At 45.1% G+C, this 15,301-nt stretch overlaps 1 protein-coding gene across 1 annotated transcript in view; it reads right to left on the bottom strand.

Annotated features, from left to right (window-relative positions):
- UNC13A (unc-13 homolog A) overlaps positions 1-15,301 on the bottom strand; it is a 189,837-nt gene that overhangs the window by 22,383 nt on the left and 152,153 nt on the right. The window contains exons 36-37 of the mRNA XM_084825659.1: positions 6,468-6,506; positions 2,451-2,480 (exon numbers count right to left, since the gene is read on the bottom strand). Coding sequence (XP_084681785.1) covers positions 2,451-2,480; positions 6,468-6,506 — 69 coding nt within the window. The remainder of the gene's footprint in view (positions 1-2,450; positions 2,481-6,467; positions 6,507-15,301) is intronic.

The raw sequence follows: 15,301 nt of genomic DNA, 5'->3' as shown, positions 1-15,301 counted from the left end.
TGAATGAGAGAATCCGAGAGCAGAAACCTAGCTATTATTTTCTTCTCAAGTGGGGAAAAGAAGAACACATGAATGCTGGTTCCTGAGTCTCCTTAGATCAGACTTCCCCAATCTGGGTCCCCCCAGCCTAAAACTCCCACCATTCCTGATTACTGGCAATGCTGGATGAGGCTGATGGGAACTGCAACCATCCTAAATATCTGGAGGGACCCACATTGGAAAAAGCTGCCTTAGATTCCTCTCTCCTTCTGGAATCTGTGTCTGTATATGGGAGGAATCCAACTCCCATTAAGGATGGGAGGGCACCCCCCCAAACAATGGGCTTTTCTACACAAGGCTGTTAATCCACTGCATCTACTTTCAGTGTTGTAGCAGAACTGAGATCTGAGCGCTACATGAGGAGTGTTTCCTTACCTGTTTTTCTGCTACATAACCTCTAGGTGGCACTGTGGTGTAGACGAATAGTGCAAGTAATACACAAGAGGAAATGGGGGTTTCTTTTGACATCAGAAATACTACACCATTTCCTCTGCTCTGAAAAAACTTGCGGAAAGTGCTGTTCACAAACAGAAGCAAAAGTGGAGAGTCACGTTGTCTAAACAACCCATAAACAACCATGAGCAGGAATGATTAGCGCACAACAAATGCCTTGTGTAGAAAAGCTAAAATTTTGCTCCACGTGGGGTTAAAAAAGAATCCCGCCAGAAACTCTGGAGAGCCACTGCCTGTCAGAGTCGACAATATTGGGCTAGATGGACCAACTGTCTCCCTCAGTTTAAGGCAGCTTCCTATGTTCCTTGCTTTCCGCGCTTCCCTTACAATTCATCAGGCATTTCTTATGAGACAAAACTTCTGAATTCACCTCAAGACTCTGATATGGACAAAATTTGGTGGATGCTCTCAGTTTTTGTCAGTGCTGTCCAATCAACAGTGCATGGATTATTTCTTTTAGGGGCAAGCAGACTTCCCCTATTCCATTCCTTTCTTTCAGTCTTCCTTAAATGGTTGCCCTTCTGATGTGTTCAACTACAACTCCCATGCTGGCTGGGGATGATGGGCATTGTAGCACAATGCATCTGGAAGGCACCAAGTTGAGGAAGTCTGCTTTATTTTTTTGGCATTTCACTCTCTGCTGTGTTCAATTCCTCCTTAATTCTAGCATAACTAAATGAATGTCTAAGCTTTATTCTAGATTTGGAGCGTGTGCAGCTTCCAATTAATTTGCAACCACCACCCCCTTCCCTCTATTAACTATGTGCATGAGCATGTTGATAAAACACTGGAAGAAAAGCAACATGATTGTAACTATAATTGCATCAAGATTCTTTTTGTGCTGTGTGTTTTAGTGCACATGCACCCCTGAGCACTGATAAACCACCATCCCAAAAGAATCTTGATGGAATTATACCTACGATTATATAAAAATTGCCTTTTTCGAAGTGTTTGTTATCAAAGCACATCATTAATGCAGAGGAGGGGGGAGATATGAGTGAACTGGAGGGGCTGAAAATTGCAGGAAATTGCAATTTCTCCAGTTAATTTGTGTCTCTGTCCCCCCTTATTAGAACACTACAAGAAAGGCAGTCTTGACATGCTAGTATGCACAGCTGTATCAAGACTCTTTTTGTGTGGTGTTTTACTTCCTGTACCTGTGTATCTGCAGAAGAAGAATCTCAGTGCAACAAGCCAAGACTACTGTTTGTTTTTTGCAGTGCTATGTGCAGTGATGTGCACAGACCTCAGAAACATAGAAGCAAAACCCTGCAAACTGTAGAATCCAAAGTAAGCGGCACAGGTTTCAATGCCGGAATTTATTTTAGAAATTATCCTCTCTAAACCAGAATTTCGGAGTGAAACAGAGCATGAGTTAAAATTTTGGAAAGATAAAGGAGGAGAATGAGGAAATGCTTAGGGGTAACCCTAATGTACACATTTTAACCACTTTGTAAGCAAAAAATTGAAAGCCCAGAATGCCAGATTCTATCCTGCGGTTTCTAAACAAAGTTCCCCCACCCTTTCTGAAAAATGAGAATTGTCCGAGATCTGCTCATCTTCACTCCTGCATCTTATTTCTGCATCCCCATCCCTCCATCCCTGCCCTTACAGTTCTGTTGCTAACACACACACCCTTGGTGCCTCCCCCCACCACCCACATGCAGACAGGCAGGGAAGCAAGCTGAGAAACAGACTTAGAAGGAGAATAGGAGGGTTTGCTTAGGGGGAGATATTTTGCTTGGAAAGAGAGAACAGACACAATTTCAGCACAGAATTTAAAAACAACAGCCAGTTCCAGGTAGCAACACATGGCAAGAAAGAAGGACAAGAGAGAAAGGTGGACAAACGGATTTGTAAGACCACAGGAAAAAAGGAGATGCGAGCTCTACAGACAAAAGGGTGGAGGGCAGGAAAAATAGACCAAGCAGGTTAAGAATGAAATGGAAGGTCCTTACTTCAGTGTGACTGGGGAGCTTCACCCTACTCTGGAAAAAGAACAGCAGTACTTGTACAATTATGGCATATGCAACACTGCCTTGGCAACACAAACTCCCCCCGCCCCATCACCACTCAAACATCAGTTCCCATCACCATAAGGGTTGGACTACAACTCTCATCAGCCCCAGCCAGCTGCATCAGTCTGCACTGCAATATTAAACTTGTTTACCTGGAGGTTAGGCTGGATTAAATTGGTAATATATTTATCATAACACCTCCCCCCTCAAAGAAGAAACCTGGCAATTTTATTTGAGGTTTACATCTACTCTACACATATCAGTTTTCTATTAGCTGAACTGTCAAGGGTTTTCTAGGTATGCTTCTGGGGTTTCAAATTCCCTGGTCTTATTTCCAAAATGGAACCCATGCATTAGGGATCCTCCACTGTTCTGTTTTCCTGTTGTTGTTGTTTTTTAAAAAATCTGAATTTTGTACTATTTTGTACACACAGTTATCTACAGCATGTTCTTATTAGCATTTTTGCCCCATTCTTCAGCCGAAAACGGCTCCCAGACCAGCTTAAATACATACGATTAATAACAAACAAGAGAGTTGCTGCCCATAGGCATAGAATCTATAAGGAACAACACAAAAGGAAAAAGTGAAGAGGAGGGTAGAGGAAAACAAGCAAACTCCAGTACCTGTCATAAATAGTAGTTCTTATTATGGGCTTCTGGCATGGAAACGGTTCAGGGAGAAGAGGAGCCCATGGAGCTGACCTTTCAGCAGAGCTGATGGAATGGCCGTGCTTCCTATCTCTCCCTCTGCTGCAGCCTGCTGGAATGGCGGCTGCCAGGTGACAGCCAAGGGAGGGAGGTGTGATGGAGCTGGTCTCTCTGCACAGCTAGTGGAATGACCTTGCTTCCTATCTCTCCCTCTAATGCAACATTTAGATTCTTCAGTTCATTTGTGTCTCCCCACCCCTCTACATTCCACCAGCCCTGCTGAAAGACCCTCCCCCCTCCCCCATGTAGGCTCTTCCTTCCTCAACTGTCACAACCAGCAGCTATTCCAGCAGGGCGTACAGAGGTAGATAAGAGAGGGAGAGGATAGAGGAAGCAGTCCCATTCCAGCAGCCCTGCTGAAAGGTTACTTAATTTTTTCCTCTGCCCTTCCCATCTCTTTTTCTTGTGTGTCATGTCTTTTTCATTGTAAGCATGAGGGCAGGGGCTGTCTTGTTTTACTGATTGCATGTAACTTGCTCCAGGAGACTTTTTTGGCTAAGAAGACGGATAAAAACACTTTAAATAAATAAATTACCATGTGGCATGCACACTGAAAAAACATCCTGCAAAAAAGCAATCTTGATCGGATGTTTTGTATGACTGCAGTAAGATTATTTCTTTGTGGTGTTTTACTGATGCACAGGAGAGCATATGCGTGTCAGTAAAACACTGCAACACAAAATCCCTATGCAAACATATTTACGATCGTATTGATTGCTTTTTTGGCAGTGCTTAACAGTGCCTCTGTGCATATCAGAAACATAAAGCAGCAATAATCAATAAAACAATTTACAACAGTAAAAGGCAATGCTCAAAAATCCACGATCACAGCAGAAACAACAATACACAAGTGGTTCAGAGCCTGGAGGGTGGGGAAAGGTCTTTGCCAGACACCAGGCAGGACTTCCTGGGGAGACAGCTCCACAAGGGAGGTACCACAACTGAAAAGGGCTTCGCTTAACTCTCCCTGACCCCTGTCTTGAGCCCAAGGATGTGCCCACTTATTTGTAAACAAGCCTCACTGAACTCAGCGGGACTTCAGAATAAACAGGTACAGCATTGCACTCTAAGCATGTGGAACAGGATTAGCTCACTGCTGTCACTTTCCTCTCATTCCTTCCCTCCCCGTAGCTAGGTGGTTGTTGTTTTTAAAGAAAGCTGAAGGCAGTACGATAGGAGTATCATTCCCTAGGGTGTATACCACTGGAGCTGAAATGGGACCATCCCTGAGGTCAGTAGCTTGAGCTGGAGAATTTGACACGCAATAGCTTGCAGAACTTGCTCCAAGCAAGCGCTGAAGATTGAGCTTGGACTATTTATACCAGGCCTGGTCAATGAAGAGGCTTTCTATTACTTGCCAATCGCAAGGGCAAATACTGCACATCCTTATCCCCTCCTGTGACTAAAGGAGGTGCTGCATCGAGTGCACAAAGTCCATTCCAGGCCCTCCCCTTTGGCCATGAGGTTTTTAGGGCTGATGCAAAATCTTCCTTTCCCTCTGCTTCCACAATCCCATTTGGAGTCCACAAAAATAGGGATTTGGGGGGGCAATTTTCATGGGATGGGGTGAATTTCAAGGTGGGTGCGTGGGAATTTATGAATACTGCCATTTTAAAAGCCACATAATACTCCCAGAATGATATGATGATGCAGCATCTTCCTGAGGGGCATTATGGGGATTTCAGCATGGTGACTGGCAACAGCAAGAAGCCAGGAAGAATGCCAATGAGTTAAGCACCTTCTGCCCTTAAAACATGCCCATCTCAATGCAAAACAGGGAAGAAATGGTTGCCCCTTCTTTCATTATGACACCCTCCCCACCAAATTTGGGCTAAATTTCTGGGCTTCCAAAGATCTGTCCCAACGCTAGTTCAAGCCTTGGAGTGCAGAGTACATGCTTGGCTTCTTTGGTCGTGCTGACATCTCTGTTTAAAAAGGGGTTGGCTGTTTCTTGAAATACAAGACAAACTTGCCAGATATGTTTAGCAGAAATTTGTAAGAGAAAGGAGTGTATAGATCATTGGTTACAATTACTCCTTCATAGCCGCGATTATTATCTCCGGCCTCTGTTTATCTGTCCTCTGCCAAACTCAGGACTGCAAGTGCCATTGGGCAACGATCCGCCTGTTGTATTTCTGCTGCAAAGGGCCCTATACATGGATTCGATATGGCCAGTATGCACCACGCTCCTTAAGAACCTCCATTAGGAGGTGGCGGCACTCATAATGTAGATATTAGAGCTGTGCACAAATGGTGTCTCAAAATTCTTCAGACTATTTGTGGGCAGAGAAATTGGGGAGACAATTTCACCAAATTTCTCCTAGGGGAGGAGAAATTCTCCGACAGGTTCTCACAGAGAAGGCTCAGTATCGGCAGGGGTTGCAGCACAGCTTCTTTCTTTTTTCCTGAGGGTTTTTGGTTTCTTGCACGGCTCCTGCAAGTGGCAACAGCATCAACTATGTTGAGGCTTCCACTTTTCTGAGGCAGAATTTTGAATTTCTTTTGGTTTTTGAGCTGACCTAATCTCTGCAAGGTGGCCGAGGGGGCAGTGTGCGTTTTCTTTCTCTGTTACACATCTTTCTGTCGCTCTGCACCTTCCCAGGCCACCAGCCCTTCCTGCACTGAAAAAGCCCCATGGGAGGAATTGCCTCATGATGGCTTTAATTGAAGTGTGGGAAGCTGAGGATGCTACAGGGCTGCCAGAGAGATTATTGTACGATGACAGACAGGACACTCATGCACACTCCTCAGCCACCTCATAAGTAAGGTAAGCACAAGAACGCTAACCCAACCCATGCAAATTTCTCCAAAATTTCTCCTCCTTTGAATTTCTTTTCAAAAGCAATTTCTTTTCTATCAAACTGAATGAGAACAGCCAAAAAAAATGTGGGAGAAATTTCAGCACAGCCCTAGTAGATATACACAACCCTCACTCACCACGCCTACACATTATACTCCCACCCCCTGAGCTCTTACACAGCATGGACACAAATACACAGCCAAAATCCATGCTACACACATCACTGGACACGCCATCCTCTAGCTGAGACGAAAAACGGTACATAACACCACACATCTTGACGGCACAAACTAGGAAGGCCTCTGAACAGCCCTCTCTGGTCTCAAGGCTTCAGCTGCCTCCTCTGTATCTCTTGGACATTTAAGCTGGTCTGAGCAGGTAGTGGGAATGATGTGAGTTTTGGCCTGTTGCCAAAGACAGACAGTCAAAGAGTGATAACAGCTAGTTACCTTCTCGGTCCCCTTGCCATGCTTTCTTAAGAGAGTGCCCTGTAGAAACAATATCACAAATTCATCAATGCAGAATGGGAGGATGTTGGACAAAAATTTCTAGGCATAGGAATTGTTTGCAAGGAAGGGAGGAAGACTCAAGATCTGCTACACTAAGGTTGTCCAGAGAGCAGCAAGATCAGAAATTTGTTGACAATCCAACACTTAAACTAAATCTGGAGTTTATTTGATCTGGATCACCCCCATAGAACTATCTCTTGTCACTGAAAAAAGGCCAGCACCAAAAAAAAAAGTCAGAACTAGAAAAAATGTGAGCGACTTCTCTGTTAGCACACCCAAAAGTGGAGAGGGTATATGAGCCCTCCCACCCCCAAATCCTGCAGCAAGCATGTAGTTACCCTATAATTCACCCCAACAGTCAACCTAAATGCTCAATCACCCAATAAACCCTAAATCTTGCAGTCACGTACAGCATGGGTGCATCTCTCTTCCTCCCACCCCCCCCCCCTTGGTCATCCTATTTATTTTAAAGGCTGACATGCAGGTTACACTCAAATATTCTCCATGGAGAGGCATAATTTAGTTACCTGCTGGCTCCTACACGGCATTGGTGACATGAAAAACACGGATCTTGCAACTGTTCCCATGCTGGTTTAGCATTTGGCAAGGGAAGAGTAGCCTTCTGTTAGGGCTGCTTCCGAAATTAACAGTGGGCTGAAACAACCAGATTTGTATGTGTGCTTCATGAGCAAAAAGGGTGTGTGTGCAAAATAATTCCAATCCTTTTGCCTTTTCACATTGCCACCTGTTTTGCTGTGGTGGCCTGGCCTCAGAACAGTGCCACTCCTAAAGCTTGTGCTCCCACCCTGAAGCCCCCCTCCACAAATCCCTGAAGCCCCCTCCACTTTTCCGCCCATGAATGGAATGGCACAATTTGGGGTGGGGGAGAGAGTTCAGCTTAGCCCTTATTCCCAGCAGTGAACTGAATCCAGGGGATCGGAACACAGTTTGGAAGAGATGTGGAAAGGGGGTCCGTGAATCACTTACGTCTTATTTGCGTGTGTCCCCTCCTGCCTTCCTCTGTTTCAGAGGAACCAAAGAGGACTGAGAAGACAAGGAGCTTTTTGTAGAAATTGACAGTGCTTCTTCACAAGGCAGGTTTGGGCTCAGGGAAATTCTAGTTCCTTTTATGAAGGAATCTGAGATCTGTAAGAGATCTTGAGCTTTATCACACAAGGCTAAAAATCTTGCAATTTTAGGGATGGTGGAGAAATCCGCCACGGACTCCAATGAAGCCGGATTCTTTAGAATCTGGCCCCCCAGAGTCCGTGGCGGAACAGACTACCCCCTGCCATCCCCCCGAAATCCCCCTGGGATGGAACCTGTGTGCCACTGGCTGGTGGGGTCCATCCGCTGCCACCATCCGCTGCTCTGCTGCAAATGGCGTCCAGCGTAGTGGACGCCATTTGCGTCCCTGCTTTAGCCGTGATAGGCTACGCAAATATTTACGTAGCCTGTCATGGCAAAGGGCAGGGACACAAATGGCGTCCGCTATGCCATTTGCGTCCCTGTTCTTTGCAGTAATAGGCTATGTAAACATTTACGTAGCCTATTACTGCAAAGAACAGGGATGCAAATGGTGTCCGCTATGCTGGATGCCATTTGCGTCCCAGCAGCTGGAAGTCTGCCAGCAGCTAGAGCCGGCCAGCAGCTATGTGGACTCGCTGCAGAGCAGAGCCAGCTGGCAAGCATTCCAGGGGGGGAGGGACAAATCGCCTCCCCCCCTGCGGACCCCCGGCGGACTGAAAGTAAGGCTGTTTCGTACATCCCTATGCAGCAATTTACCAGGGCTTCTGCTTCCGGAATCTTTGTGGGATTAGACCGGGTCGTTTCCATGTGGCTTTAAAGGTCTATGTGTTTCATTACAAAGCCATTAGGTGGCAGTGTTGTTTAATTTGCAATAAGGCGACTTTAAACAGTATACCCTCATTTACGTCGACTCCGTGGCGGGAAGAGGGAAAATGCCGGACTTTCGTCGTCATGGAAGACAACGCAATAGAGCTCACAAAGAGCGGGAGGTGCCCTGGAGGTGGGCTGCATGGTGTACAGGACCCGCAAACTTCTGTGAGCAAGCAATCTCCATAGCAGGATGAAAGCTCAGTGTGAAGGAGCCCCTTCACTAAAGGAGAACAAGACTGTTGCTTGGGAAGGAATTCCCCTAAGTACAATTGAATTAGAACAGCCCACTTCAATCTGGTGCCCTCCAGATGGTCATAGTGGCTAGGGATGGAGGGAGTTGTAGTCTAATAAATCTGGGCACCAGATTAGGGAAGTCTGGATTAGAAGATCACCAACGATGCCCATGACCATTTAGGAAATGACTTATCTCCCTAGGGTACAAACCTTTTCCGGTACTACTGATTTGTAACTGGGAAGGTAGTACCCTACCATTTGAGAGAGAAGTGGTCGCCTCAGGCATTGATTTTGGACAGTGTGAAAGGGAAGCAAATGGTTAGTTATTTATGATTGTATTTTTACTCCCAGAACAGACACTTATGGGATTTTCTGTCTCAGGCTGGTATCAAAATAACTTGACCAGCCTTGGGTACTATGCACATTGACTTGGGGGAAGCACTATTTGCAGGTCTGCCTCAGGCAGAAAATTGTCTTGAGCTGGCCCTGTTAGCCCCCAGCTGTTCACATTTATTTTTGAGCTACCAAGTAGCTCAGTTTGTGATAAACTACCTTCTCTGCTGTGGCCCCCCAGCTGTGGAATGCCTTCCCCTTGGAGGCCCGATTGGCACAGACGTTGGTTTCATTTTGGCACCAAGTTAAAACACGGCTTTTCAGCAAAGCCTTTCAGGGCTAATTGAATTCCCTAAAGCTGCACACTGTTCTAACTGTTTTATTATTTTAGATGTTTTAATTGGTATTAGCTTGTTTAATGGTTTAATATGCTTTTAGCTGTTTAAATTATTTATTGTTTTATACCATTTAAATTGATTTTATCTGTACGCCACCCTGAGATCTTAATGATATTGGGCGGGATACAAATGTTTTAAATAAATAAATAATGTAAAGGCCAGAAACCATTAAAAAAAAATGAGATCCTTGATGAGTTTAATCATAGAATCATAGAGCTGGAAGGAATGTGGAGGTCATCCAGTCCAACCTGTTGCTCAGGACAGGAATCTTGCAACTATAGCATCCCTGACAGATGGCTGTCCAGCCTCTCTTTAAGAACCTCCAGTGAAGCAGAGGTCATCACCTCCTGAGTTGTTAGTAGAGTGCCTTTCAGAGATTCAGCCAGAATCAGAATGTCATGATCCCAGGTTCAAATTTCTCCTCTGCCATGACCTCACCAGGTAGCCTTTGGCCAACCCACATGCTACAATACAGCAGCTGATAAAAACAGAGACCTACCTTGCAGGACTGCGTAAAGGTTGCAAGAGAATGCACATGAAGTAAGCACTTTTGATGCTCTAAAGGAGAGTTGGGACCCACGCCTTTCTTGGCACCCACCAAGGTGCCCTACCCCTACCACCTTTAAAAAAAATTACACATTTTCTTACCGGCAGTTGGGGTTGCTTTGAAATAGGTTTGTGTTGGTGCTGAAAACTGTGGGTTCGAAGGAGTTGTTTAGTGTGTTGGGGTTCTGACCTCACCTCTGCTTTGTACTCAGTCTTTGGGGCAGTGACTTGTTCTTTGTCATGCCACCCATGGTACCCAGAATTGTTTCTCAAATTGCCAAATGTGCCCACAGCCAAAAAAAGTTGCCTCCCCCTGCTCTAAAGCTTTCTATAAACACTAAGAAGTGTTCTCAGTTCCCGTGTGAGTATCTGTGAGCAAACATCCACCATGCCTAAATGCCTGGCGATGATAGGAAGCCCCTACCCCTGAAGAAAAATGGTATGGGTCCGTACTTCTCCCCCCACCCCAATTTGGCAAAGGACCTGGGCTTCTGCATGTGCAGTAGCCACTACAGAACATCTCTGGAAGCAGAGGGAATGGTGCAGATGTGAGCTCTTGGCTAGTCAGGCCTGGGAATGTGGGTGGTTGTGGTCTCAAACGGTGGGAAGCTGGCCTCACAGGATGCACACCCTGCACGCTGTCAGTATGAGCCCTCGGACAGTCATGTCCAAGAATGGAAGTAGGTGGGGGTCCCAAAGCAAAGTAGCTGGGGGTCCCAAAGTGAAGTTCCTCAACCTGGTGTCTTCCAGACCCTCCAAGCCCAACCTTTCCCCAAGGATCATTTCTGTCACGAGGAAATGGCTCCTTCACCATTGAAAGGACTGCAAGAGAGAGGGGAAGCTGAACTCAGAGAATGCCCTTCCTCTGAAGTCAGCCACCCCCCCTGGACCGTCCCACCCCCCAGGAAGCAACCCAGGAATAGAAATCTGACAGGAGAGCAGACGTTCCACCAAGACGTTATAGCTGGCATGAAGCAGCTCAGCAACATGGGCATGGGGGTGTCGCAGAACAAGAAGAGGCAAAGGCATTGGGGGGGGGGAGCAGGAAGAGAAGGCACAGGGGAGAAGGTAGGGCAGCCACCACAGAACGACAGAAAAACCAGCTTGAGTTACTGGGGGTGGGGTGGGGGGTACTAGACGCAAGGCACATGAACAGGAAAAGAGAGAGAGACAAACACGAGAGACAGGGGTGACCTGCCGTACTTACAATCATCTGCCAAGGTGAGGGGTGCGGAGCAATTAGAAAGAACAACCATCACATGAGTAGGCCATCACCTTCAATCCCCCGTGCTCCCTCCAAACCTGCCCCCCTCCACACAAAACACACACCCTCCTGACACTAGGGGTGGGTGACAATGTCATTCGGTTCCTTTTTGGATAAGACCTTACCAGAAGTCACAAATTTCTTCCTAAACTGGACAGAAATGGACAGGTCTGTTCATCCAGGCTTTGAGTACTTAGGTCTTAATAGCCTGCCTTTGAATCCCTATGAATGAATGTCACCATATTTATGTTGATGAAATGAGACCTCTCTTTTTTCTGATGGGCTTCTCATCTTTAACAACTATATGGCAGGTACACCATGGTCCTCTCTCTGTTGGGAATAGCTGTACCTACTGAATTTGGCTTGTGCAAATGTGTTAGCATTTTGTTCAGGCCACTTTTGATAAGAACTTACCAAAATGAGCAAACTTCTTCATAAATAGGATGGACAGAAATTGAGATATAAAAATTTGGATGTGGGAGAAAGAGAAACTGACAGATTCATTCATCCCTACCGGATACACAATCGCAGTTCACAAGACACCTTCCTTATAAGGCACTACGCACAAAAACAACAACACTGATTTATATGTGCACGTGTGCGTGTGCAGACACACCATTAAAATTTGCCAGTTTTAGAAACTGGAAGATTTAGGCTCCACCCATAATTTTTAACATCTCCCTCCACACCCCAATCCTATGGTTTGACACAATGTTCAAAGAAACAACAGAACAGAACAACACGGCTATAGATTGAAACTCTGACACTCATTTCAGATTGCATTTCCTAACTTATCATAATTTTTTTAAAAATATCAAGCGTTTTAAAAGAATAGCTTTATTAGAATTGCTGGGAAACCTACTGAGAAATGGTTAACCCACCTCTCTCAAAGCAACATAAGATGTCTTGTTATAAAACCCCAAATGAAGAAATTAATGCTTAATGATACATAATAAGGGATAAGTAAAGATATGATTGTACTAGAGAGCAGACACACAAAGACACAAAACAAGGAGAGTCACAAGGAATTCCAAGTAACTGATGATATCAAAAACTAATTAGCAAGTTGGTCTGGATAATATCTACAAATAGAATGCTGAGCTAAAGTCCATTGCTCAAGGTCAGAGGGTTATTTGAGGGGCAAAGAGTTTTAAAACTTAATGTTTAGAGTCAAAGTGTACCTGACGAGTGTTTGAGTAATAAAACAGTAACATTTTATAATCCATGTGAGGAGTATTTAGAGTTTTTGCATATCAAATAGCAAACGGGCAAATAGATACTATATAATGTATAAACACTACACAACCAGATATACAGATGTCTAGAAAAGTTTATACACTTAGGTTTAAGTAGCAAATTCTGAGTTAGGAGTTGTTTTCTAGATAAGATATGATTCAGAATCAATCTTATCTAGCCTAAAAGATATGTGTTTAGGCCCAAATTTATGGAATGGTAGATCATTATTAGCAATGAAGTAATATTGTAAAAGGTGTATAAATAGGCTCTGATATTGTGGGCACATCAGCTTCTTTGCCATCTTGAAGCTCACCAAGCCTGCGTAACTGCCAGCAGAACAGGAGCCTATTTCAATGTGTTGAAATATTTCCACTTCACAATGCGTATTTATTTTGTTAAACATCAGTGCTCCTAGAATTACTGGCAGCTGTTGTCCACCGAGGCTGGGAGGGTGCGGGACCAGGGATGGGAAATTCTATAAAGTTCAGTTCGCTCTGGTCCAGGTTTTACCAGTCTCTCTCAGCGGTCAGGCACACCCCTCATGTGAGGAGCACTTTTGCACCCACCCGCAATGTGGAAAGCATCAGTGCATCGGTTCCTCATGCAGGACCCTCCTCCATCATCCAAAGAGGCCTATTCCTACCAACAAACCTGGCTTCCAAGAAACTGTGGAGGCCAGGTCTAAGCTGCTTCAGACCCAGCGGAATGAAGAGACTCAGAATGTTGAAAAAAAACAATACTTTTATTCTTTGAAGTAGCCCAATGCATTTCAGGCCTGTATGATATATATGGGCCTTCTTCAGAGGTCAATATTTCTAAAAATGGCTGCAGATATCTTGAAAAAAGAGGCCTTCAAGATGAATCTTGTGACAGGATTCATATTTTCATTTTTTTTTCAACATCCTGAGATTTTGTATCTTCATTCATGCTAAGAAATGGCATCAGAGAAGTTCCTGAACGTGACAGAACTGTTTTTTCTTTTATTTTTTTTCAGTCCTTTGTAAGTGTGCACATTTGTCTGTCCATTGTTTGCATGTTTCATTAGTGCAGTTGTTAGTAAAGTAGACCAGCACATCAATATCCCTCCTCCCTTTCCTACATCTTCAAATGACAGTTGAGAATTACCTTTTCCAATTCAGCATTTCCCTTGACAGTGACCTCCTTTTAAAACTATTATTTTCCCCTGCTGGATTTGTGCAAGTCTGAAGGTTTGAATGGCCACTTCACAGTACACATTGTCTTTTTTTATTTACATGCTTGCTTAGAACAGTTCTTTTGTAAACTGCCTCAGCAGAAATCAGCTTCACAAACTCCCACAGTAATTACACCCACCCCCAAAACTTTTCATTCAGTCACTGCTTTCAGCTCCCTCCACGCCCTGTGCCCGTCCAAAAAGAAGTGTGGAGTGGAAGCACTCAAAGAGATTTTGTGGCAATGTAATTACTGTGGGAATGTAATTACTTCTCCCCTCCCCTGCTTGTTGCTTCACTCTTGAAACTGGGCTTGTCAGTGTCCTTGTCAATTACCTCCTAGCAGCAGACATGCGAACCTGTGGACTTGTCAAGAGCAATGGGAGAAAAGAAAAGTGGAGGGGGTAATTGACAAGGCAATAGACAAGAAGGAATATGCTGGGCGGTGGCTGAAGGTGTCAGGATTCCCTTTTGCCCCTCCTGTAAACTTCAGACCCCAAATCAAGACACAGACAAGAGGCTTCAATTCTCGGCTTTTACTCCACTACTTCCATGGGTCATATAGATGCAAATGATCAGTGACTCACAGTCCACAAAAGAAATGCCTTCAGGGAGTTCAAAGGAAAGTTACGAAAGTTGCCCACCATTTGAAGAAAAGGCGGGCTACTGTCCTAACTTAAGGGGTGGGGGTGGGGGATCTCCCTCTCTCTCGTGAGGCCTCTAAGCGCTGCTGTTCACGCTGGACCAATTGGGCAGACTGTCTAAGCTCCGCCCTGCCCATCTCTCTCTTGGCTCTGCGTCTGTGCCTGGTGTCTAAGAATTCAGGCTCTCCAAGCCCCACCTCTCCCTGTTGGATATCTCTCACAGTGGTATGTGAAGAGAGGCCCGCTCTGTCCAGCTGGGCCTTTAAAGCCTGAGAAGTCTGTGTCTCTGTCTCTGAGCCACTGAGCCACTCCACGTGCTCAGAAGCAACCCTGACATCAGCAGAAAGGCCTTTTGGGGTGGGTGTAATTACTGTGGGAGTCTGCAAAGCCGATTTGTGCTGCTTATCAGACAGGCGAGGGTGCGGGGAAGCCCAAAGTGGCTGAATGAGAAGGAACTGTTGGGGTGGGTGCAATTACTGCAGGAGTTTGTGAAGCAGATTTCTGATGAGGCAATTTACAAAACAACTGTTCTATGCAAGCATGTAAATATACGTATATAAAAAATACAACACACGATGAAGTAGTCCTTTGAAACTGCATTGAGCAGGGGGTTGGACTCGATGGCCTTGTAGGCACCTTCTAACCCTACTATTCTATGATTCTATGAAACTGTGGACTTGCACAAGTGTGGTGGGGGAAAATAAGAAGAAGAAAAAAGGAGGTCGCTCTCAGGGTAAGTGCCAAAGCGGAGGGGTAATTCTCAAGTGTCATTTCAAGAAGGAAAGAGAGAGGGGGATGTTGGACAGGGGCTGCTTATCAGAAGGGGCAGGGGGGAGCAGTGAAAAGTCTATCTCGAGAGGCAGCAGCTGCAAAAAAGAGAAATTGTGCCACATAGTACCCGGGGATATGTGCTGGGAGTGAGCAGAAGGACTAAAGGGGAAAAAGTCATGGCAAACTGGATCATCTGTCAAGAACATTGGTTAGCAAGCAAGCAAATAACCAACCAACCCATGATGGCCATGGCTTATCA

The sequence above is a fragment of the Heloderma suspectum genome, chromosome Z, assembly GCF_057233095.1.
Source record: "Heloderma suspectum isolate Gila_16-S chromosome Z, 16-S_ref, whole genome shotgun sequence".
In the NCBI taxonomy this organism is placed as follows: domain Eukaryota; kingdom Metazoa; phylum Chordata; class Lepidosauria; order Squamata; family Helodermatidae; genus Heloderma; species Heloderma suspectum.
The sequence above is the reverse complement of the archived record's forward strand: the minus strand, read 5'-3'. Positions and strand labels throughout refer to the sequence as shown.